At 58.5% G+C, this 21,841-nt stretch overlaps 1 protein-coding gene across 1 annotated transcript; it reads right to left on the reverse strand.

The window, feature by feature from the left end:
- Positions 1-3,312: 3,312 nt before the first annotated feature.
- On the reverse strand, positions 3,313-21,826 carry COPE (coatomer protein complex subunit epsilon). Its single transcript, XM_010386673.2, has 10 exons — positions 21,579-21,826; positions 16,416-16,478; positions 14,498-14,598; positions 10,818-10,970; positions 9,425-9,478; positions 8,656-8,737; positions 7,157-7,312; positions 4,170-4,238; positions 3,664-3,738; positions 3,313-3,517 (listed from the first exon to the last, which is right to left on the reverse strand). The coding sequence occupies exons 1-10, from the start codon at positions 21,702-21,704 to the stop codon at positions 3,470-3,472; spliced, it is 927 nt and encodes a 308-aa protein (XP_010384975.1). The 5' UTR covers positions 21,705-21,826; the 3' UTR covers positions 3,313-3,469.
- Between the last annotated feature and the right edge of the window lie 15 nt (positions 21,827-21,841).

The following is a 21,841-nucleotide window of genomic DNA, read 5'->3' on the forward strand; positions in this document are numbered from 1 at the left end:
GAGGGGCGGGACCGGCGCAAGCTCCGCCCCGCTGGGGGCGCGGCTGGGGGGCGGCCAGCGGGGACGCGGGGCGCCCTAAAGGCGGGCCCGCGCCCCTGCCCGTTTCCCAGCAGAAAAACCGAGGCACGGGGAGGCGGGGGCCGGAGCTGGCTGGGGGCCCGTTGGACCTGGACCCCGAGAGACTCCGCGTACCGCCGTGTCGCGCCCCCATGCCTGCCCCACGCGCCCCCCGCTCCCCCACCCCACCGCGCCGTGCCCGTGACGGGGGGCACGGGGGACACTAGCAGGCAGTCCCCTCGGCCGGCGACCCCCGCTCCTCCCGGCCCTCCAGCACGCCACACCGCTCCCGCTCCATCGCCCCGGCCCGCTCGGACCTCACCGTTCTCAGAGCCCTCGCTGCTCCTCAAGGACCCGAGGCCTGGCACGCCTTGGCACAGTCTTGGGACCATCCCGTGGCTTTCCTGCATTCAGGAGGCATAGCCTCAATGAAACATTCTCATTCTTCAAAAGGAAACGGCCCACGCGAGGGCGTTGGGAAGCGCACCTAGTGGAGACGCAGCCCTCTGCCCTACACCAGGAGCTTGACAATGGGGTTCCAGCCTGGACGCGGGGACCCTGGGCACTTCCCAGGCATCTTCGTCTGCAGGTCTGCAGAGCGGGCTACTGGGACAAAGGTGTAATGGGGGCTGCTGAGATTAGGGGGTTCTCTGAGGGTCACTTGCTGCTCTGTGACCCTGGGGAACCCCGGGGGCCTCCCCAACATCAGGTTAATACAGGAGTTGCAGAGAGGCTGCAGGAGTGGGTGCCAACGTGGGAGAGACTCCCAATCTGGATTGACTATGACATCATTGGGACCACCATAAGTGACTTTCCAATGCACCGTTCATTGACAAGGCCCTGTGCCCAAAGCCCCTGAAGGCCATCAAGGAAGATACTGGTCACCTCTGTTAGGACTGCCACCTCCCCAGGCACTGCTGCACTCCCCCCCCCCAAATCCTAGCCCCCAGGATGTCCCCACACCTGGCCTTCAAGGTGCAGGATGCAGGGATGAGTCCTGCAGCAGCTGCACTGTCTCCCACACACCTGCACCTGACCTTCAGGGGCACAGGTGAACACACCTTCCCTTTGCCCCACACCCAGTCCCCTACAACACATCCAGGTGGCCCTGCATCTGGCCACTTCTCTGCATCTGCACAGCCTTGCCCCCACCCCCAACCACCACTACCCTCTGGGGTTCTGTCAGGTATCCTGGCTTCCTCCTCACCCCATGGAGGCGAGAAGGAGGCTGTGACACCGTTGGGCCTGTTCCTCCTCTGTTTGCAGCCCTCCGTGGCTCCCGTCCCACTCAGGGAAAGCCCAAGTCCTCACTGGCCGCCCTCACAGCATCCTGTTTCCCTCCGTCTGTGGGCTTTCTTGCTGTTCTTCCAACATGCCAAGCTCTGTCCTGCCTCAGGGCCTTTGCACTAGCTGTTCTGCCCCTCCCCCCGAAATGCTGTTCCCCTAGGTACTGGCATGCTCTTCTGTCGCCTGCTTAGGCTGCCACCGAATCTGAAGTCCCACACACCCCTCATGTCTGCTTGGCACTTGTCACCATCCGCCCCTACATACATACAGCTCCTCCTTTTTTTTTTTGAGTTGGAGTCTCACTCCGTTGTCTGGACTGGAATGCAGTGGCACAATCTCAGCTCACTGCAACCTCCGCCTCCCGGGTTCAAGCGATTCTCCTGCCTCAGTCTCCTGAGTAGCTGGGATTACAGGTGCCTGCTACCACACCCAGCTAATTTTTGTATTTTCAGTAGAGACAGGGTTTCGCCATGTTGGCCAGGCTGGACTCGAACTCCTGACCTCAAGTGATCTGCCCATCTTAGACTCCCGAAGTGCTGGGATTACAGGCATGAGCCACCGCACGTGGTCCCACTCCTTATTCTTGAATGTGGACTCCATATGGACTGGGGGCCTAGTGTGTGGGAGGCACCAGGCCTGGCCTGGCCAATAGTTCAGGTCCAGCTGGAGGCCAGAGATGTGACTAACGCCACAACCTGCCTGGCAGGCAGAGGGGGACGAGGGGGACGTGCTCTCATAGGTCCAGCCAGGCCTGTGGGGCAGCCATGGACAGTCCCAGTCACCTCCCTCCACCCTCTCAGCCAGCATTATCTGGTCACCATGGCGCCCATCGGTCATGAGAGAGGCGCCACCCACCCACCCACTGGCCCCAGCTCAGCCTCGAATTTCTTTTTGGCGGGTCCAGCCAGGAGGCTGCCAATAGGTGGGTGCAGGGCAGGAATGGAAGGCGGCTCTGCTGGCAGCTGGGGACCAGGCACCCAAGGCTGGGCAGAGGTCTTGAGGCCGGTGTCCCCGCACCCACCCCAAAGTCTCCTCCCTCCAGGAAGCTCGGCCTGGACCCCTCCTAATGTCCCTGCCCAGGGAGTCCTCTTTTGCCACTTCCCTCCCCTACCAGGCTGGGGGTGGGGTCGCTTGCTGTCCTGCCCTGGCAACAGGAGACAGGGTCCGGTTTCAAATGAATAGGCCTGGGTGGGGCTTGGGGAAACCCTGGGAGATAAGCCCAGGCTAGGCTCAGAGGTCAAAGGGCATGCATCCCCATGCAGCGCCCCTTGACCTCACAGCCCTGTGCCACCGAGGAACCTCTGCGCCAGTCATGCCCACTGCCAGGGTGCCTGTCCCCCCAGAACTTAGCCTGGCAGCTCCTTTTTGTTGTTCGGGTAGACACAGCTCAATGGTGACTTCATCTGGGAGGCTCCAGTCAGCCCCACTGCCACCCACCCACCTCCCTCCCTATGGTGCAGCCGCCTCTCATCGCAGCTGGGTGCTTGGCCCCAGGGCCCCGGCCACAGCAGGACTCTGCCTTGGAGGAGGGTTTGCGGGGTGGCAGGAGCAGCACCTGGGGTTAATGCTGACCCCGCAGGGCCCCTCTGGCTTTGCTGAGCTGAGGCCTGAGTGCTTCCTGCCCTGGCCCCTACTACCTCCAGACCACTTGGAGGTTCTCATTTTGAATCTTGGTGCCCCTCATGATAGTGGCATGACTGCTCTGTGCCTCAGTTTCCCCCGATGCCAACCTGGGCTGCTCAGTGGCCTCTCGGGGCCAGGGTGAAGTGTGGTGACAGGGCTGTGCTGCCTCTGGCTTGGCAGGAGCAGGTTGTGGCTGTGTGAGGGGCAGGGTGGGGGTCTGCACAGCTGCTGCTCGTCACAGACCCTGGTGTCCGGGAACAGCCCTGGGGGCCAGTGCCCCAGGACTCTCCCTGAGCATCAGCTCCCACACATCCCCAGCAAAGTGGCCAGAGCACATCCTCAGATGGGAACACCCTGGAGTTGAGATATTTATTCACAGATGGGAGTGCTGGGGGCGGGCTCCTGCCCCCAGAGGGGATGTGGGGTGGGTGCCAGGCGGGGAGGGCTGCAGGGCTCCTGGCCTCTGTCCTGGCTTCGTGGTCCTGACAGCTCTGGGCCAGCCTCAGGCGCTGGGAGCGTACTGTAGCACCAGCCTGTCAAAGTCGTTCTCCTTCAGCAAGACACACGGCGACACAGGGTGGGGGCGGGGTGTGGGGAGACGGGTGGAGGGAGAGAGAGAGGGCGCATGTGAGCCCAGGCTGAGCTCCAGGCGCCCTCTGGCCTGGCTCTCAGGGACAGGCCACCCCTGCCACTCACCTTGGCCTGGTACTCCTTGATGAAGGGATGGGACCTGTGGGCGTCCTTCAGCTGGGACAGGTATCGGTTTGTCACCTGCAGGGGAGGCAGGAAGGCAGGTGAGTCGAACATGGGGACCCCATGGTGGCTCTGACCTGCAGCATGGGGTGGATGGGGATGAGAGCTACAGTACCCCAGGGGGCTCCTCATCCTGCCTTGGGACTGGGCTGATCTCGGAGAACCTTCAGGGTGGGGGTGGAGGGATGGGTCAGCCCCTGACAAGGTGCTGGCACGGAGCTGGCATCTGTACCTGGTGGGGAATGTACCGTGGGTTCAGGGGAGCAGGTCGGGCAGGGCCCCAGGTAAGGATGGATTGGGGGGGGCGCAGGGTTTGTGAGGGAGGCAGGCTGCGGTGGGCACACTGTGTGCAGAGCTTTCCCAGGAGCCTAGGGATTAGGGCCTGGACCCCAGGATGGGGTCCCAGGGTTGGGATATTAGGGTTGGCCTGGACCCTGGGGGCCACTTACCTCGGGGGGTTTGCCAAGGTGCTGGGACAGGACAATGAGGTTGACCAGCGTCTCCGGGTAGCCACTGTCCTGGAGACACAGGCAGACACAGGCAGGCAGGGTCAGCCACTCCAGCCCCCATGCCTGCCTGTCACCCCCACCTTGGGCAGGACCACACAAGGTCACCTCCTCAGAGGTGGGGTGGGATCGACACTGCCAGAGTCCCCCTGCCCACTGCTCTGCAAGGTGATCTCCGATGATACGGTGCCAAGGGGTGAGCCGCCTCACTGAGCCTCAGTTTCCCCATCTGTGGTCCAGCCTGGGGCGTGACCCCTCATTTGTAGAGGGAAGGGTGTATTTGTCCCACACATCTCAAAGCAATGGGGCCCAGGCCCCGATGGCCTCAACTCCTGCTGCACAATGAACCCTGAGGCCATGGGCGGACCTGCCACCCCTCCGGCTCCCAAGGAGCCTTGAAGGAAACCTCGGCTGGGGACATTGCCTGACCCACTCACTCTAGGCTCCCAGCACACAGGACCGTAGGAAACACCTAGGCCAGGAGACCCAGCCAGAGCCCCAGTGTCTGCTTGGAGCACAGATGCACCAGCCAGGATGGGCCCAGAGCCCAGCCTGCCCACAGCGGCCGATAGCAGGGCACCTTTCTGGAGAGCGAACTTTTCTGAGCCTCAGTCTCCACCATGAAGGGGGACACCAGCTTGCGCTCACAGGAGCAGCCATGAGTTGGCTCCAAAGGGAAGTGGGGGGACCTGAGTGCCTCCCAAAACTCAGCAAGAATGCAGGGTAACCACAGCCACAGGGAGGCCACCAGGGCCAAGGGGCACGGACAGTCAGCCCCAGGTGGTGTTTCAGGAGACAAGGACAGAAGGGAGTCATCTAACTGGTGAGTCACGGAACGCGTCACCTGAGAGGTGTAACAAAAGCCCCCAGAGGATGTGGCGGTGAACACAGAACACGCATCCAAGTGTTCTCAGGTTGGCAGTGAGGGGCAGGGTGGTGGAGGAAGGCGCCAGTCTCGCCCCTGAGGCAGCGAGGGACACACAGCCTGTCTGAGATGCCGCATCAGGCTGAGAGTTCCTGACCAGCCCTGACTGCTCAGAGCTAAAGATGGACCCTGCCTAGGAGGAGCAGCACCCAGCCTGTGATGGGGCCAGCCTGACACCCCTTGGCCCGCCCTGCTCTGCAAACAACTTTCTGATAACTCAGCCCCTGGAAAGTCAGACAGGGAGGAGGGCTTCACCAGTGTTTGTCAGTAGATTAAAACTGTTTCTTAGCCAGGCACAGTGGCACACGTCTATCATCCCAGCACTTTAGGAGGCCAAGGAGGGTAAGAATTGCTTGAGCCCAGGAGTTCAAGACTAACCTGCACAACACAGTGAGACCCCATTTCTAACAAGAAATACAAAAATTAGCCATGTGTGGTGGCATACCCTGTTTCAAAAAACAAACAAAATGCCGGGCCTGGTGGCTCAAGCCTGTAATCCAGCACTTTGGGAGGCCGAGGTGGGTGGATCACGAGGTCAGGAGATCGAGACCATCCTGGCTAACATGGTGAAACTCCGTCTCTACTAAAAATACAAAAAACTAGCCAGGCGAGGTGGCGGGCACCTGTAGTCCCAGCTACTCGGAGGCTGAGGCGGGAGAATGGCGTGAACCCGGGAGGCGGAGCTTGCAGTGAGCCGAGATCGCGCCACTGTACTCCAGCGTGGGCGACATAGCGAGACTCCGTCTCAAACAAACAAACAAACAAACAAACAAAACCCAAAATTCATTTCACCAAAACGGAAAAAGCTTTGATGTCCTTTTTGATTATAAAAATAATAATCCAGGCCGGGCACAGTGGCTCAATGCCTGTAATCCCAGTACTTTGGGAGGCCGAGGTAGGCGGATCGTGAGGTAAGGAGATCGAGACCATCCTGGTTAACACAGTGAAACCCCGTCTCTACTAAAAATACAAAAAATTAGCTGGGTGTGGTGGCGGGTGCCTGTAGTCCCAGCTACTCAGGAGGCTGAGGCAGGAGAATGGCATGAACCCGGGAGGCAGAGCTTGCAGTGAGCTGAGATCACGCCACTGCACTCCAGCCTGGGGACAGAGCAAGACTCCATCTCAAAAAAAAAAAAAAGAAATTAAAAAAAAAAAATCCGCTGAGCATGGTGGCTCACATCTATAATTCTAGTGCTTTGGGAGGCCAGGAGTTCAAGAACAATCTGGGCAACACAGCAAGAACAACCCCATCTTTACAAAAAATAGTATTTTTTTTTAAATTTAAAATAACATAAACTCTTCATAAAGACTGCAGATGGCCAGACATGGCGGCTCACGCCTATAATTCCAGGACTTTGGGAGGCTGAGGCTGGTGGATCACCTGAGGTCAGGAGTTTGAAACCAGCCTGACCAACATGGCAAAACCCCATCTCTACTGAAAATACAAAAATTAGCTGGGTGTGGTGGCACGCACCTGTGATCCCAGCTACTTGGGATGCTGAGGCAAAAGAATCGCTTGAACCCAGGAGGCGGAGGTTGCAGTGAGCTGAGATCACACGACTGCACTCCAGCCTGGGTGACAAAGCGAGACTCCATCTCAAAAAAGGAAAGAAAAGAGTGCAGACATCAGGCAGGAGACGACTGCAGTCACCCTGGGCTCCTGGCCACAGCACGCTGTCCCCTAAATAAAGACTGGGAGTGTCTCTCCAATACTGAATATGTACTCAGGTGAGGGGTCCCATATGCAGGGCCAGGCAGCTGAGGTGACAGACCACTAAGGCCCAGGCTGCCCAGATGCCCCATTTCTGTGAGGCCGGAATCTGGATTTCTTTGCAGGTGCGATCCCGGCTTTGTGGATCTCGCTGCTGACTGGGCCTCAGAAGCCCTGTGGGGCCACACGCACACCCAGGGCATCTCTGCTACACTTGTTTCTGTCTGCCCTGACCCCGCCCTCCGGCCGCCTGGCCTTCCCTCCGTCCCCACTCTGGGACAGGCTTGTGCCTACCTTGTCTAGTGCCTCCTGTAGCAGGCCCTCAGCGGCCTCCCAGCGGCCCTGGGCCATATGGCAGGCCGCCTGCCCATTGAGCAGCAGCAGGGTGGGCGAGCACTTGTCAGCCATCTCCTGGAAGATGTAGTAGGCATCCTGCAGCTTCTCACCGCCCTGCAGGGAGGGTCCCGCATCATCATCTGTTCCATGGCCGCGGGGCCCTTCCACCGTCAGCCCCCTCCCCCAGAGGGGGCTCCGCACTGCACAGACACGAATCTGGTATGCCCGGTTCAAGGCACAGCCACTCCACCATGGGGACCACTTGTAACCTGTACTCTGCTGACGGGGCCTAAAGACTCGCAGCCGCCTCCTGCCTCACCTCCCACCCGGCTCCCGGTGCGCTGGGTACACAGAGGTGGAATCTGGGGCTTCCAGGGCACAGGTGCACAGGTGGCTGGGCCAGGGTCTGAGTGGGGACCACTGGGTCACCGGGCACGTCGGAGGAGGAGGAGTCAGCTCTGTGACCAGCAACTCTGACTTGCCCGCTTGCTCAGGACAGTGGGATACTTGCAGGGTGAGCCTGAGGTCAAGGCAGGCTGTGAAAACAGCTCAAACTACCCGAGAGGGCTGCCGGGGCCTGTCCCACTACACTGGACGGCCACTTGGAAGTCCTCTGGGTGAGGCTCCAGCCCCGTGGCGGGCAGGGATGGGGAGCACATTTTTCCCCCCAGAGTTTTGCTCTTGTCACCCAGGCCGGAGTGCAATGGCGCAATCTCGGCTCACCGCAACCTCCACCTCCCAGGTTCAAGCGATTCTCCTGCCTCAGCCTCCCAAGTAGCTGGGTTTACAGGTGGGTGCCACCATGCCCGGCTAATTTTGTATTTTTAGTAGAGATGGGGTTTCTCCATGTTGGTCAGGCTGGTCTCGAACTCCTGACCTCACATGATCCACCCACCTCAGCCTCCCAAAGTGCTGATATTACAGGCATGAGCCACTGCACCCAGCCAGGAAGCATATTTTAACAGGCCCGCACAAAAGAATGGCTCAGAAGGGGGCCACGTCCCAGAAACCAGGAGAGGGGCTGTTGCCAGGCGGAGGTGCCCAGGCCTGGGAGCTGAGGACATCTCCACTGCTGCTATGGGAACACTGAACCCTGTCCCTGGCTGGGGACCAGGACCCTGGAGAGCAAAGCTGAGTCACAGAAAACCCCAGCAAGCCCTGGGGGGAGGAGGGTCTGCCAGGCCAACCCAGACCCTTGAGTACCCCTGCGCCTCAGGCTCAGGAACCCCTGTCCCCGTCCCCACCATCTCATCGCTTTGCCTCTGGCCAAGTCGCTTGGCTGTGAGAAGCCCGGAATGGAGTGAAGGCTGAGAGTTGTGCCAGGCTGGCAGGGGGCCATGGCCTGATCCTGGAGCCCCACTGGAGTGGCCAGCAGCCTGGGCACAGGTGGGGGTGCCCACAGACCCTACTCAGCCAGGTGCCCGCAATGCCCACCCGCCTCGTGGCCCAGGACTCACTGTGGCGAGGCTGACCCAGGCGGTGGCGAGCTGGGTGAGGGTGGCATCCTCGTCCAGGTCCTGCATTCTCTTCAGCTCCTTCCTGGGGCGGGGACAGAGGACGGAGGGGCTGAGTGGCCGAGAGCCCTGGCCTGGCTATCCCTGCCTTGTTCCCACTTGGGGCCCACCGGAGCCCGGGGACGGCCCCTACTATGTGCTCCCCTGCGTGCTCATACCCCACGACAAAGTGCCCGAGCTGCCCTGCCCGCCCAACCAGGCGCAGGCCCTGGGAAGGCGGGACTGGAGCCAGCTACGGACCCCTAAGGTGGCTGGCACAAGGTAGGGCTCGGGAGAGACTCGCTCCACGGAAGATGGAACGCAGGGAAGGGCGACGGAACTACAGCATGAACAACTCTGAGGCAAGGGCTTTGGAAACAGCAGCAGGGGAGTCCTGGACCGCCAGCCATGGCCTCCGACCTGGTGATGCCACGTGCAGGCCCCGCCAGCCCCATGGCACAGTTACAAGCTGGCCCAGTGACATGTTCCTCCGGGCACGACCTCCACTCCCTCCATGAAGCCCACTCTCACCCTGTGGGACAGGCCCGCCACTACTGCAGAGAGAGAAACTGAGGCACAGCCAGCCATGGCCCTCCTCCCTGTCAACATACTGCAAGGAAGGGCTGAGTGACGGCAAGTCACCCCCACGGAAAGGAATAACAAGAGTAATGACAGCACCACAGATGCTCTGGGCCATGGCTCAGTACGGGTACAGAGGAGTGGGAGGGCTCACCGGGCGAGATCCAGGCGGTCCAGCTTCAGCAGGATCTGCACCGTCATGGCCATGCTGCAGGACAGGGCGGGGGACGGTCAGCGGATGGCCACAGACACGCTGCATAGCCACTGCACACCCAGGGCTCACTCTGTGTGTCTGGGATGTTCTTAGGACCTGTACTTAGGACCACCAGCCCCACCCAGCAGAGAGGGATACCCTCACTCCCACATTTCACTGCTCAGCTCGCTCAGGCCCGGGAGCTCTGGGGGCTCCCCCCGTTGGGGTTCCAGGCCCCGCCCACTCACTGCCCATCTGGAGAAGCAGCCTCCATGGGCTGTGCTTGCAAACGAGGGCCCTGCCTGGACTCATCAACACCCTGGAGGCTGTCAATGCTCAGGAACAAGGCCCTAGAGGAGGGGCACGCACCTGCCCCTGCACCTCTACCTGCAGCAGAGCCCTGGGGCCACCTACTCTCTGCAGATCCCCTCATCCCCTCATCCCTCTCGGCCCCAGGCGGCTGTGACCACCAATGACTTGTGAGGCCTCTTGTTCTTGTTTTCCTGACAACAGGAGCCAGCACCTGGACCAGCACTGAGTCAGCCGGCTTGCTGGCAGCATGACATCCCTATTTCTTTTCTTTTTTTTGTGTGTGAGACAGGGTCTGGCTCTGCTGCCCAGGCTGGAGTGCAGTGGCGCCATCATGGCTCACTGCAGCCTCCACCTCCTGGCCTCAAAGGATATTCCCGCTTCCGCCTCCTGAGTAGCTGGAACCACAGGTGCCTGTCACCATGCCTGGCTGCCACCCGCAATTCTAAGCCCTCCGTGGACGGAGGTGGGATGGGAGCAGATCCACAGCGACCATGAAATGCCCAGCTTGCAACTCATAGTGGACAGCAGGCACTCCAGGGACAGCTCACGGGGAAGAACTGACACACTTTCTGTGACCAGTAGCCTGGACGTGGCCTGGAGTCACATCCTGGGGTGGAGGGGAGCACCGACCTTGCTGTGCAGGGCTCCAGCACCTCAACCCCAGAGGGCCCTGGAGGAGGGCCGGTGTGGGGGGCCCAGGGAGGCCTGAGAGACTGGGCCCAGGGCCGAGACACAGAAGGCCCCGTGGGGGTGGGGACGCAGAAACCGAGCAGAGACAAAGCCGCTTTCTGCTCTGCCCTTGGGAACAGAGGGTTTGCAGCCTGGGCACCGTGTCCTTGGAGCCGCAGCCTGGCGCACAGATGGGAGTGCCTCCCACACTGGGCAGGGGAGCTGGAGCCTGGACAGCAGGCCAGGACCTCATTTCAGCACCACCGCATTCTCTCCTCCCATGACGACGGCCAGGAAGGCCATGCACAGCCTGGAGATGTGGCAGCGGGCACCTGCCTCCCTGGGCCGGCCCCAGAGCAGGGCGGCCACTCACCACTCCAGGCTGTCCCCCTGGTGCAGCGCACGCAGGGCAGCGTCCGGGTTCTGGTCGTGGAGATAGACGGAGGCAGCCATAAGCAGGAAGGTAGTGTTGGTCACATCCACGCTCCTGCTCATCTCTCGGTCCAGCTCGGCCACGATGCTGTCCCTGGAAGACACAGATGCTCAGGACCCACAGCTGGGGCGGCCCCTGTGGGACCTCAGAGGGTCCCCTTCCTTGGGAACAGACAGGCTCAGAGAGGGTGAGCCAGGCACTGGGGGTGCAGAGGAGCAGCAGGCCGAGCATCGAGCTGTCCCGACACGTCCTCCCTCCGTTCCTATGAAGCGGCCCTCATGTTAGGCCAGGCAAGGACCCCGAGGCTGGGAGATGTGGGGTGGGGCACCCCAAGAGGGCATGAGGAAGTGCTGCCAGTCTCACACTAACCTCACCCACCTTCCTGAGGAGGCTGGTGAGCCCAGCTGGGACTCCTGACCATAACCCATCAGCCCTGTGGGCTTCAAGGCCACATCTTCTAGCAGGAGGTTGGCCTGGGTGCCGAGGGGCCGTGCAGGATGGGAGCCCTGGGGCACCCCCACTGCCAGGGCGGCTGCCCTCAGTCCCTGAGAGTCCAGGGTGCTGGCTATGCCCTGAAGATGCGGGCCAGGGCCAGGCTTGAGCCCAGGAGAGGCTGAGGACCGGCTCAGCTCGGCCCATGCCTCCATGTCCCTAACTGGACCCAGACTCTCCATTCCCCATGGCTACTGAGCAGCTAACAAGAGACGGCAGGGGAGGGAGCCCCCCTAGACCAAAGCTGGTGTTCTTCTGGGTCCACACGCGGCTCTGTGACCCTATAAGCATCCACGCGCGTCTGGGGCCTGTCTGCCCAGGGCCTGTGTCTGAGGTGTCACTGAGGGCATGGCATGTCTGATATCAACCAGGCTCCACTGAGGGCTCGCCACAGTGCCACGCCCGATGGACAAGTGACTTCAGGTCTGAGTCTGTTTCCCCGTGCTGAGGGACCACGTTACAGGGATCATGCAGGGGACGAGCAAGGAGCTCCCAAGACCACCTTACAAAGCTTCCTGAGGCTCCAGCACACAAGGGTGCGTAAACGCTGCCAGCTGTTGTAGCGTTGGTACTGTAATGTTGTCATCCTAAGGTGTTACAGTTACCAATGGGGCCAGGCGCTGTGGCTCATACCTGTAATCCCAGTGCTTTGGGAGGCCGAGCCAGGAGGATCACGTAAGCCCAGCAGTTCAAGACCACCCTGGGCAACATAGTAGGACCCCTTTTTCTACAAAAAAGTAAAAAAGTCAGCTGGGCCTGGTGGCGCCTGTAGTCCCAACTACTTGGGAGGCTGAGGCAGGAGGATGGCTCCAGCCCGGGAGGTTGAAGCTGCAGTGAGCTGTGGTCGCACCTCTGCACTCCAGCCTGGGTGACAGAGGGGGACCATCTCAAAAACAAACAACAGCCACAAAACCAATTACTGGGGGGATCGCTTGAGCCCAGGAGTTTGAGACCAGCCTGGGCAACATGGCAAAACCCCGTCTCTAAATAAAATACATATTAGCCAGGCATGGTGATGCGTGCCTGCAGTGCCAGGTACTCGGGAGGCTGAGGTGGGAGGATCACTTGAGCCTGGGAGACCACGGCTGCAGTGAGCCAAGATTGTGCCACTGTATGCCAGGCTGAGCGACAGAGCAAGACCCTATCTCAAGAAAAGAAAACAAAATCAAAACCAAAACCAATTACTAATGGATGCTCCTCGTCCGGGGGGAGTCCTGCCAGTGAGGTAGCGGCTGTACAGCCAGATTGACGCACCACAAGCCCCTGCCTGGACCGCCTGCTCTCCAGGGCTGCTTTTCTATGATGCTCACAGCAGCTGCTGCTCCTCGGGGACCCAGAGTTCCCCGCCTTCACTCCAGCTGGTGAAGTGTAGGGTGGGAGAAACAGTGGCCCCGGGAGGTCGCCCGTCCGAATGTCCCGGAGCTGCTGTGGCAAAGCACTACAACCTGGGTGGTTAAGGACAACAGGGCTTCGTTCCTCACAGCTCTGGAGGCCACAAGTCTGAAGTCAAGGTGGCGGCAGGGCTGGCTCCAACTGGAGGCTGGAGGGCAAGGCCGTCCCAGGCCTCTCTCCCAGCTCTGGTGGCTGCCGGCCATTTGTGGCACTCCTTGGCTTAACCTGTCACCCTAGTCTGTCTCTGTTGTCACATGGGCTTAACTCAGTGGGGCCTCTGTCTTCTCCTTTTATTTTTTATTTTTTTTTTCAGACAGTCTCCCTCTGTCACCCAGGCTAGAGTGCACTGGTGCGACCTTGGCCCGCTGCAACCTCCGCCTCCCGGGTTCAAGCGATTCTTCTGCCTCAGCTTCCCAAGTGGCTGGAATCACAGACACCACATCCTGTTAATTCTGTATTTTTAGTAGAAATGGGGTTTCACCACGTTGGCCAGGCTGGTCTCGAAAACTCCTGACCTCAGGTGATCTGGCCACCTCAGCCTCCCAAAGTGCTGGGATTACAAGTGCGAGCCACTGCACCTGGCCCTCCTTTTCTCTCTTAAAAGGACACAAGTCCTTGGCTTTGGGGCCCACCCTAAATCCAGCACGTCTTCATCTCCTATCTCTTAATTTGATCGGGAAAGACCCTTTTTCCAAATATCACATTCACAAGCATGTGGGATAGGATATGGACATACCTTTTGGGGGACACCATTCACCCCACTATGCTGCCTCTGCACTGGAGTCAGCTCCCAGGAACCCCAGGTTTCCTTGGGTGAAGGGAGGTGGTAGTTGGGGCACTGCCTCCGTGGGCCAAGGAAGAGCAGGATCACAGCAGAGTCTCCCCATGCCAGACCCTCACTCCGACCCCACAGCAGGAGGGGGCAAGGTTCCTGGGTCCCCACAGCCCAGCCCCATCTCCCCTTGGCTGCCGCCTATGGGCGTTTGACAGATGCTGGCCTGTGGCTCAGGGGCAGGACAGGCATGGCCTCACCCGCCCTCCACCTGGGCTCCAGGGGAGACACTGGCAGGTTGTAGTCCCCGACTAGCTGGGACTAGAAAACTGACTGGATTTGGGAGGCTGACGCAGGCAGACCTCCTGAGCTCAGGAGTTCGAGACCACCTCGGGCAACATGGTGAAACCCAGTCTCTGCTAAAATACAAAAAGCAGTCAGGCATGGTGGCATGTTCCTGTAATCCCAGCTACTCAGGAGACTGAGGCACAAGAATCACTTGAACCCGGGAGGTGGAGCTTGCAGTGAGCCGAGATCACGCCACTGCACTCCAGCCTGGTGACAGAGTGAGACTCCACGTCTCAATAAATAGATAAATAAATAAATAAGAAAACTGATGGCAAGGCCCTGCCCCCGCCGCACTCTGGGCCATCTTCGGGCTCTGGGTGGTGCAGAGGGCTGTTCGGTAATTGATATTTTCAGTTCTAGGTTGAGAGTGCCTTGTGGTCCATGAGGGCATGTGCACACACAGCACTGTCTCTGACCCTCCCCTTTGAAACAGGATCCATCTTCAGCCCCCCACTGCTGTGCAAGTGAGGGAAACTGAGGCACAAAGCAGCAGGGTAGCAGGGGGAGAGGCGCCTAATCTGAGGGATGCTGTGCGCTGCATGCCACGCCCCCGCCCACCCAGGTTCATAACCGACAGGCCCTGTGCCCCAGGCCGACCCATCCTCCGGGGCCTCACCTCCGGCTCTCGTGGGCGAGGTAGTCAGCGAACATGCGCACGGCCTGGAGCTCGGGGGCCGAGGAGGGCTTGATCTCGTCCAGGACCACGCCGAACTTCCTCTGCAATAGGGACGAGGCGTCAGCTGCACCCGTCCCTCCCAGAGAATTTCCATGTCCTCAGCTTGGCAGGCAGAGCCCCAGACAGGAAGCCCCTGCCCCACCAGGGACCCCTCAGCCCAGCAAGGGCCACCCTCACTGCAGTACACTGTGGAGGTGGGTATGGCGTCACCTGTCATGAGCAGCTAGGTGTGCCCTCATCTACAGGGCCACACTGCCCATGCCTTGAGCTGGGGACCCTGGCAGGTTACTGTCTGTCTCCTGGCAGCTGTCCATCTCTGGTAATGAGGTGAAGGGGGGGACAGGCATGTCACCCAGGAACAGGGCAGCAGCAGTTATGGGGGTTGTGGCATGCACTTCTATAAAGTAGGACATGCCCCCAGCCAACCCTGCCCCACCTACTGGCCCTCCCGAGGACGCCCAGACTGATACCACTGTCACATCTGTAGCCGGGGATCTGTCCTTCACTGTGTTCCCTCCTAGATGGTTCCCCATTCTTATCGTTTTAGAGACAAGATCTTGCTCTGTTGTCCAGGCTGGAGTGCAATGGCGTGATCACGGCTCACTGTAGTCTTGACCTCCTGAGCTCAAGTCATCCTCCTGCCACAGCCTCCTGAGTAGCTGGGACTCCAGGAACATGCCACCATGTCTGGCTTATTTTAAAATTTTTTCTGTAGAGATGGAGGTCTCACCATGTTGCCCAGGCTGGTCTTGAACTCCTGGCTTCAAGCAATCCTCCCACCTCAGCCTCCCAAAGTTCTGGAATTACAGTTGTGAGCTACTGTGCCTGGCTCCTACCAATTATTTTAGAAAAAAAAATTGGCCAGGTGCGGTGGCTCATGCCTGTAATCCCAACACTTTGGGAGGCTGAGGCAGGCAGATCACGAGGTCAGGAGTTCGAGACCACCCTGGCTAATACGGTGAAACTGCGTGTCTATTAAAAATGTAAAAATTGGCCGGGCGCGGTGGCTCAAGCCTGTAATCCCAGCACTTTGGGAGGCCGAGACGGGCGGATCACGAGGTCAGGAGATCGAGACCATCCTGGCTAACACAGTGAGAACCTGTCTCTACTAAAAAATACAAAAAATTAGACGGGCATGGTGGCAGGCGCCTGTGGTCCCAGCTACTCGGGAGGCTGAGGCAGGAGAATGGCGTGAACCCAGGAGGCGGAGCTAGCAATGAGCCGAGAATGAGTCACTGCACTCCAGCCTGGGCGACAGAGCAAGACTCCATCTCAAAAAAACAAAACAAAATAAAAATACAAAAAAATTAGCCAGGCGTGGTGGCAGGCACCTGTGGTCCCAGCTACTCTGGAGGCTGAGGCAGGAGAATGGTGTGAATCCGGGAGGAGGAGCTTGCAGTGAGCCGAGATCTTGCCGCTGCACTCCAGCCTGGGCAACAGAGCGAGACTCCATCTCAAAAAATACACACACACACACACACACAAATATAAATTAGCCGGGTGTGGTGGCGTGTGCCTATAGTCCCAGCTACTCCGGAAGCTGAGGCAGGATAATCACTTGAACCCAGGAGGCGGCGGTTGCAGTGAGCTGAGATCGAGTACGACAGAGCAAGACTCCGTCTCAAAAAAAATAAAAATCAAGAAGCTGTGACCCAGACCCCCTGGCCTGGCAGTCTCGGGCCTCCGTGACACAGCCGCCTTCACACGCTGGCTGCGCTGGCTGTTCAGTCACTGGACACTGCAGGCCTGGGTCCCTGCTTTTACTGTCCCCGGCACCCACGCTGTGGTGCCTTCCTGTCCCCAGCTCCATCCTCTACTCTGTTCGTCACTCTCGTCCCCGGCCAGGGCCCTCACTCACCTGCGCAAGGTACGCTCTATACAGGAAGACGTCCCTCTCCACATCTCTCTCTGGGCTTGACAGCTGTGGGAACCAATGTGAGTCAGGACGCACAGTGGGAGGCCCAGCGCAGCCCACACAGGGTGAGCATGACAGACAGGCCCCTGTACGCTGGGGACAGGTGGCTTCTCTGGCAGGGTCGGAGGTCTAAGTCCTAGCCCTGATTCTCCGCAACCCAAGAGTGGCCTCTGCTGGGGGTACCCTACACGGGGGATGCCTGATCTCATCCCACGCTGACACCACCCCAGGAAGGAGGCTTGCTCCCAAGTTCAGTGCCTGCTCCAGCCACACTTAAGAAGCCAGGGTGGCGCCCGCACCTCTAACTTGTGGACATGGGGCCACTGTGGATTGATTCCTGCTTTTGTCTCAAGACATTTTGAACTCAGTGTGGCTACCTCAGTGTGGTGACATCTGTGTCCAGCCCTGGCCAGGGGAGACCCTGGGGACAACTCTGTACTTGGGCCACAACCCCACAGTCCAGTCACTGCACAGAACTGAGGGGCAAGAGGGAGGTGACCTGTGGCAACATCCATTTAGGGATGATAAGGAAACTGCCCTTGAGCCCAGGCCAGGAAGGGAGGCTGGGGCCCGTCCTCCAGAACACAGCTGTGCATGCTGCCCCCGGGGACTGGCTGACTTCCCAGGGTGCCCATGGCAGGCGGTCAGAGTGCAGTTCAGGCCGTGGCCTGTGGGTGCTGGCCCAGGCCCCTGGGGGCTTCAAGAGGAAAGTGGAGTTGGGAAGGGGCCCAGCCACCTCAGCATCACCACTCCACAACCTCTCAACAGAGGGGACTGAGAAGGCTCTCAGCAAGAGGGCCTGCCAGCTGTCAAGGCACAGGGTCAAAGGACCCAGTGCCCAAACCAGGGGAGTCACTCTGCCCTGTCCTCTGAGGCCGAGAACCACAGATTCCAAGCCACATCTCTTCCTTCTCCCCAGCCTGAGGGAGGAGCATGGATGTCAAACGTGTCCTCATCCCAGGCCACCGCAGAACCGGCCCCAGCCTGACTCAGGCTGCCATTGCCAAGAGGCCCCAGCAGCTTCTGCTCAGGTCCTGCTGGCCAGAGTGGGTATCTGGCTGTGATTTGGAACAAGATGCCTTTAAATAAATAACTCCCAGAAGAATGTCAAAGGCATGGAGAGTGGAGGCTGCAGAAATTGAGCCCCACCTACAAATGGGATGGACAGGTGAAAGATGTACCTTCTCAAGCATGTAAAGAAACATATTATAGGCCAGGTGTGGTGGCTCATGCCTGTAATCCCAGCACTTTGGGAGGCCAAGGTGGGTGGATCATTTGAGGTCAGGAGTTCCAGACCAGCCCGGCCAACATGGTGAAACCCCGTCTCTACTAAAAATACAAAAATTAGTCAGGTGTGGTGGCGGGCACCTGTAATCCCAGCTACTCAGGAGGCTGAGGTAGGAGAATCACTTGAACCCGGGAGGTGGAGGCTGTAGTGAGCCGAGATCGCAGTATCGCACTCTAGCCTGGGCGACAGAGCAAGACTCTGTCTCAATAAAAAATAAGTAACTCTCAGTCAACCTTCTGAGGTGGACATCAGTTAGGTGACCAGCCCAGGGTTGCATGCCACGCTCAGTTAAAAGAGACAGGCCAGGTGCGGTGGCTCACACCTGTAATCCCAGTGCTTTGGGAGGCCAAAGCAGGACTGCTTGAGCCCAGGAGTTAGAGACCAGCATAGGCAACATAGCGAGACCCTGTGTCTTTTTTTTTTTGAGATGGAGTCTTGCTCTGTCGCCCAGGCTGGAGTACAGTGGTGCGATCTCAGCTCACTGCAACCTCTGCCTCCTGGGTTCAAGATATTCTTCTGCCTCAGCCTTCTGAGTAGCCGGGACTACAGGCACGCACCACCACGCCGGGCTAATTTTTGTATTTTTGGTAGAGATGGGGTTTTACCGTATTGGCCAGGCCGGTCTTGAACTCCTGACCTTGTGAACCAGCCGCATCGGCCTCCCAAAGTGCTGGGATTACAGGCGTGAGCCACCGCACCCGGTCTGAGACCCTGTGTCTATAAAAAAATGTTAAATATTAGCCGGGTGTGGTAGCGTGCACCTGTAGTCCCAGTGACTTGGGAGGCTCATGAAGGAGGATCGCTTGAGCCTAGGAGGTCAAGGCTACAGTGGACTATGATCATGCCACTGCACTGCACTCTGGCCTGGTGACAGAGTGAGACCCTGTCTCTCTTTAGGGAAAAAAAAAACAGACAGAAGCTGGCTGTTGGGCTTTTCTTTTTTTTTGAGACGGAGTCTCACTCTGTCACCCAGGCTGGAGCACAGTGGCGCAATCTCAGCTCACTGCAACCTGCACCTCCCGGGTTCACGCCATTCTCCTGCCTCAGCCTCCTGAGTAGCTGGGATTACAGGCACCCGCCACCACGCCCGGCTAATTTTTTTAGTATTTTTAGTAGAGACGGGATTTCACTGTGTTAGCCAGGATGATCTCAATCTCCTGACCTCGTGATCCGCCCGCCTTGGCCTCCCAAAGTGCTGGGATTACAGGCGTGAGTCACCACACTTGGCCGGCTGTTGGGCTTTCAAAGTGAGGACACAGTGGGGCACCATGGGGGGCACCAGGGTGGCCTCAGCCACCCCTGTGTGAAATGCAATTGCCCAGGAGGCTGTGCGTGCAGAAGTGCTCAGAGGCTGCAGAGTGCACAGGAGAGAGAAGAGTGCCAGGAAGCGTAACAACAACAAACATGCAGACCGTGACCCTCACGTGAGGCTCTGGAACCACTGTGGTTTTCCTTGACTCCCAGGGATGACGCTACCATCAGGTAGCATCATGTGTCCCCGGGGTGGGAGAGCACTGCTTTTCAACCCCAAGGGCTCGCTAGGATCACCTGGGAGCCCAGAAACCAGCAAAGCCAGTAGGCCACATCCACCAAGGTCACCTGGCCCTAGGATGGCCCCAGCACTGGCCCCAGGTGGCTTAAGATGTGGCCATCGTTGAGGAATCAGAGTACTGTTTGGAAAGGCAGGTGACAGGATGGGGGCCCTGTGGCCAGAAACCCTGGGGGTAGTAACTCCTCCCTTCTGTCCCTGTAGCCAGTGACCTAACCGCACTGGGCTGCCAGCAACTCAAGGCCCGTGAGCTGCTTTAATCCCAGCAGCTGGGCAGTGCCTGCCATCTTGTGGGCAACTGGCAAATGTCTGAGAAACTCAGAAATGTTATGATGGTAGCCTTGTGTTGGGGTCAGTAAAGGGCAGAGACATGCCAGGTGCTCTCCCTGGGGCCACCTCAGGTTGGGATGAGGTTGCTCAGGCCACCGTCATGAACTACTACAGACCAGATGGCTTAAAAAATGTATTCCTCAAAAATCAGCCAGGTGTGGTGGCGCATGCCTGTAATCCCACCTACTCGGGAGGCTGAGGCAGGAGAATCGCTTGAACCTGGGAGGCGGAGGTTGTGGTGAGCTGAGATCATGCCACTACACTCCAGCCTGGGCAACGGAGCAAGACTCCATCTCAAACACAAAAACCAAAAAAGCAAAAAACAAAAATTAGTTGGGCATGGTAGCGGGCACCTGTAATCCCAGCTACTCAGGAGGCTGAGGCAAGGAGAATCGCTTGAACCCGGGAGGCAGAGGATGCAGTGTGCTGAGATTGTGCCACTGCACTCCAGCCTGGGTGACAGAGGGAGTCTCTGTCTCAAAAAAAAAAAAAAAAAAAAAAATACAAAAATTAGCCGGGTGTGGTGGCGTGCGTGCCTGTAGTCTCAGCTACTCTGGAGGCTGAGGCAGGAGAACTGCTTGAACCTGGGAGGCGGAGGTTGTGGTGAGCCAGGATCGTCCCACTGCACTTCAGCCTGGGCAACAGAGCAAGACTCCATGTCAAAAACAAAAAACAAAAATTAGCCGGGTGTGGTGGTAGGGTGGGCACCTGTAATCCCAGCTACTTGGGAGGAGAACTGCTTGAACCCAGGAGGAGGAGGATGCAGTGAGCTGAGATTGTGCCACTGCACTCCAGCCTGGGTGACACACAGTAAGATTATGTCGCTTGACCCTGGGAGGCGGAGGTTGCAGTGAGCTGAGATCACGCCACTGCACTCCAGCCTGGCAACACCGCTAGACTCCATCTCAAAAAAAATAAAAAAAGAAAGAAAGAAAAAGAAACAAGAAAGATGTATGGGAACAGACACACAACTCTCCCTCCCAGATAAGCACAACAGAGACACAGAAGCAGTTCAAGCCTCTGATAAACTCTCCCACCCTGAATCCTTCAAAACTCAGTCTGTAAAATAGTCCCTCTGACCCAACTTGGCCATAAGGCGCCTCTCAGGTTTGTTTTCTCTAAAGTAAACCTGTCTTGACTGGCAAGTCACCTTTCGTGTTTCTTTCTTCTTCTTTAATTCTTACAACTTTGTCACCCAGGCTGGGGTGCAGTGGCGCGATCTCGGTTCACTGCAATCTCCGCCTCCGGGTTCAAGCGATTCTCCTGTCTCAGCCTCCCGGTAGCTGGGATTACAGGTGCCCGCCACCACGCCTGGCTAATTTTTGTATTTTTGGTAGACCCAGGGTTTCTCTATGTTGCCCAAGCTGGTCTCGAACTCCTGGGCGCATGCGATACGGCCGCCTCGGCCTCCCAAAGCGCCGGAATTACAGGTGTTTGAGCCACTAAGCTGGGAAACTGTTATCATTCTGAGTCCAGCGGAATACAGTGCCCGTCCATTAAAGTGCTCAATGAAGGCTGAATGAATGAATGGTTAAGCTCTGAGAGAAATAACCAGGATCGGTGGGCAGGGAAACGTCCCTCTCTGAACTTTAGGGTTCTCGTCCATAAAATGAGGATAAACAAGTCTCCACCTCACGGGAACTGAAGGTATGGCTGGACAAAAGACACCTATTGTAACTACAGTGGCATAAACACTTCCCTTACTCAAAACGCCTTCAAGGGCGCAGAGCGAGAGCTGTACGAGTGAGCAGTACCGTAAACTGTTACTGCTCTGGGTTCTGTCATGGGACAGTGATTACTCCTCATTGAACTGTGAAGAAGTGCCCAAAAAACGCGAGAAGAAAAAAGAAAGTTTTTAGATGCAGAAAGCGGCTCGCAGCCACCAGGAAGCGTCCTCCGCCTCCGCCCCCAGCGTCCCCGCGCCCCTGCGCGGCCGCACCTTCACCCGCTGCGCCTCGTTTATGCACTGCTGGTAGCTGCCGATGTAGAAGGCGTTCTTCACGTCGAACAGCTCATCCACCTCCCCGGAGCCGCCGGACGCCGGGCCGGGGGCCGGAGGCGCCATGTCGCTGTCTTCTCACCCGCTCCTCTTCCTGAAAGACACGTCGGCCGGAAGCAAGACACCTTCACGGGCACGCTGGGAAATGTAGTTTACTTTTTCCGAGTGGCGGCGAAGTAAGCCAATGGGAAGCTCCACAGTGA

Source organism: Rhinopithecus roxellana, chromosome 8 (assembly GCF_007565055.1).
Source record: "Rhinopithecus roxellana isolate Shanxi Qingling chromosome 8, ASM756505v1, whole genome shotgun sequence".
In the NCBI taxonomy this organism is placed as follows: Eukaryota; Metazoa; Chordata; class Mammalia; order Primates; family Cercopithecidae; genus Rhinopithecus; species Rhinopithecus roxellana.

Coding starts and splice junctions, on each gene's coding strand:
- COPE (XM_010386673.2), bottom strand. CDS start 21,704: ATGGCGCCTCCGGCCCCCGGCCCGGCGTCCGGCGGCTCCGGGGAGGTG. Junction 8,738..9,424: donor GACCGCCTGGATCTCGCCCG/GTGAGCCCTCCC, acceptor TCCCCGCCCCAG/GAAGGAGCTGAAGAGAATGC. Junction 3,518..3,663: donor TCAAGGAGTACCAGGCCAAG/GTGAGTGGCAGG, acceptor GTCTTGCTGAAG/GAGAACGACTTTGACAGGCT.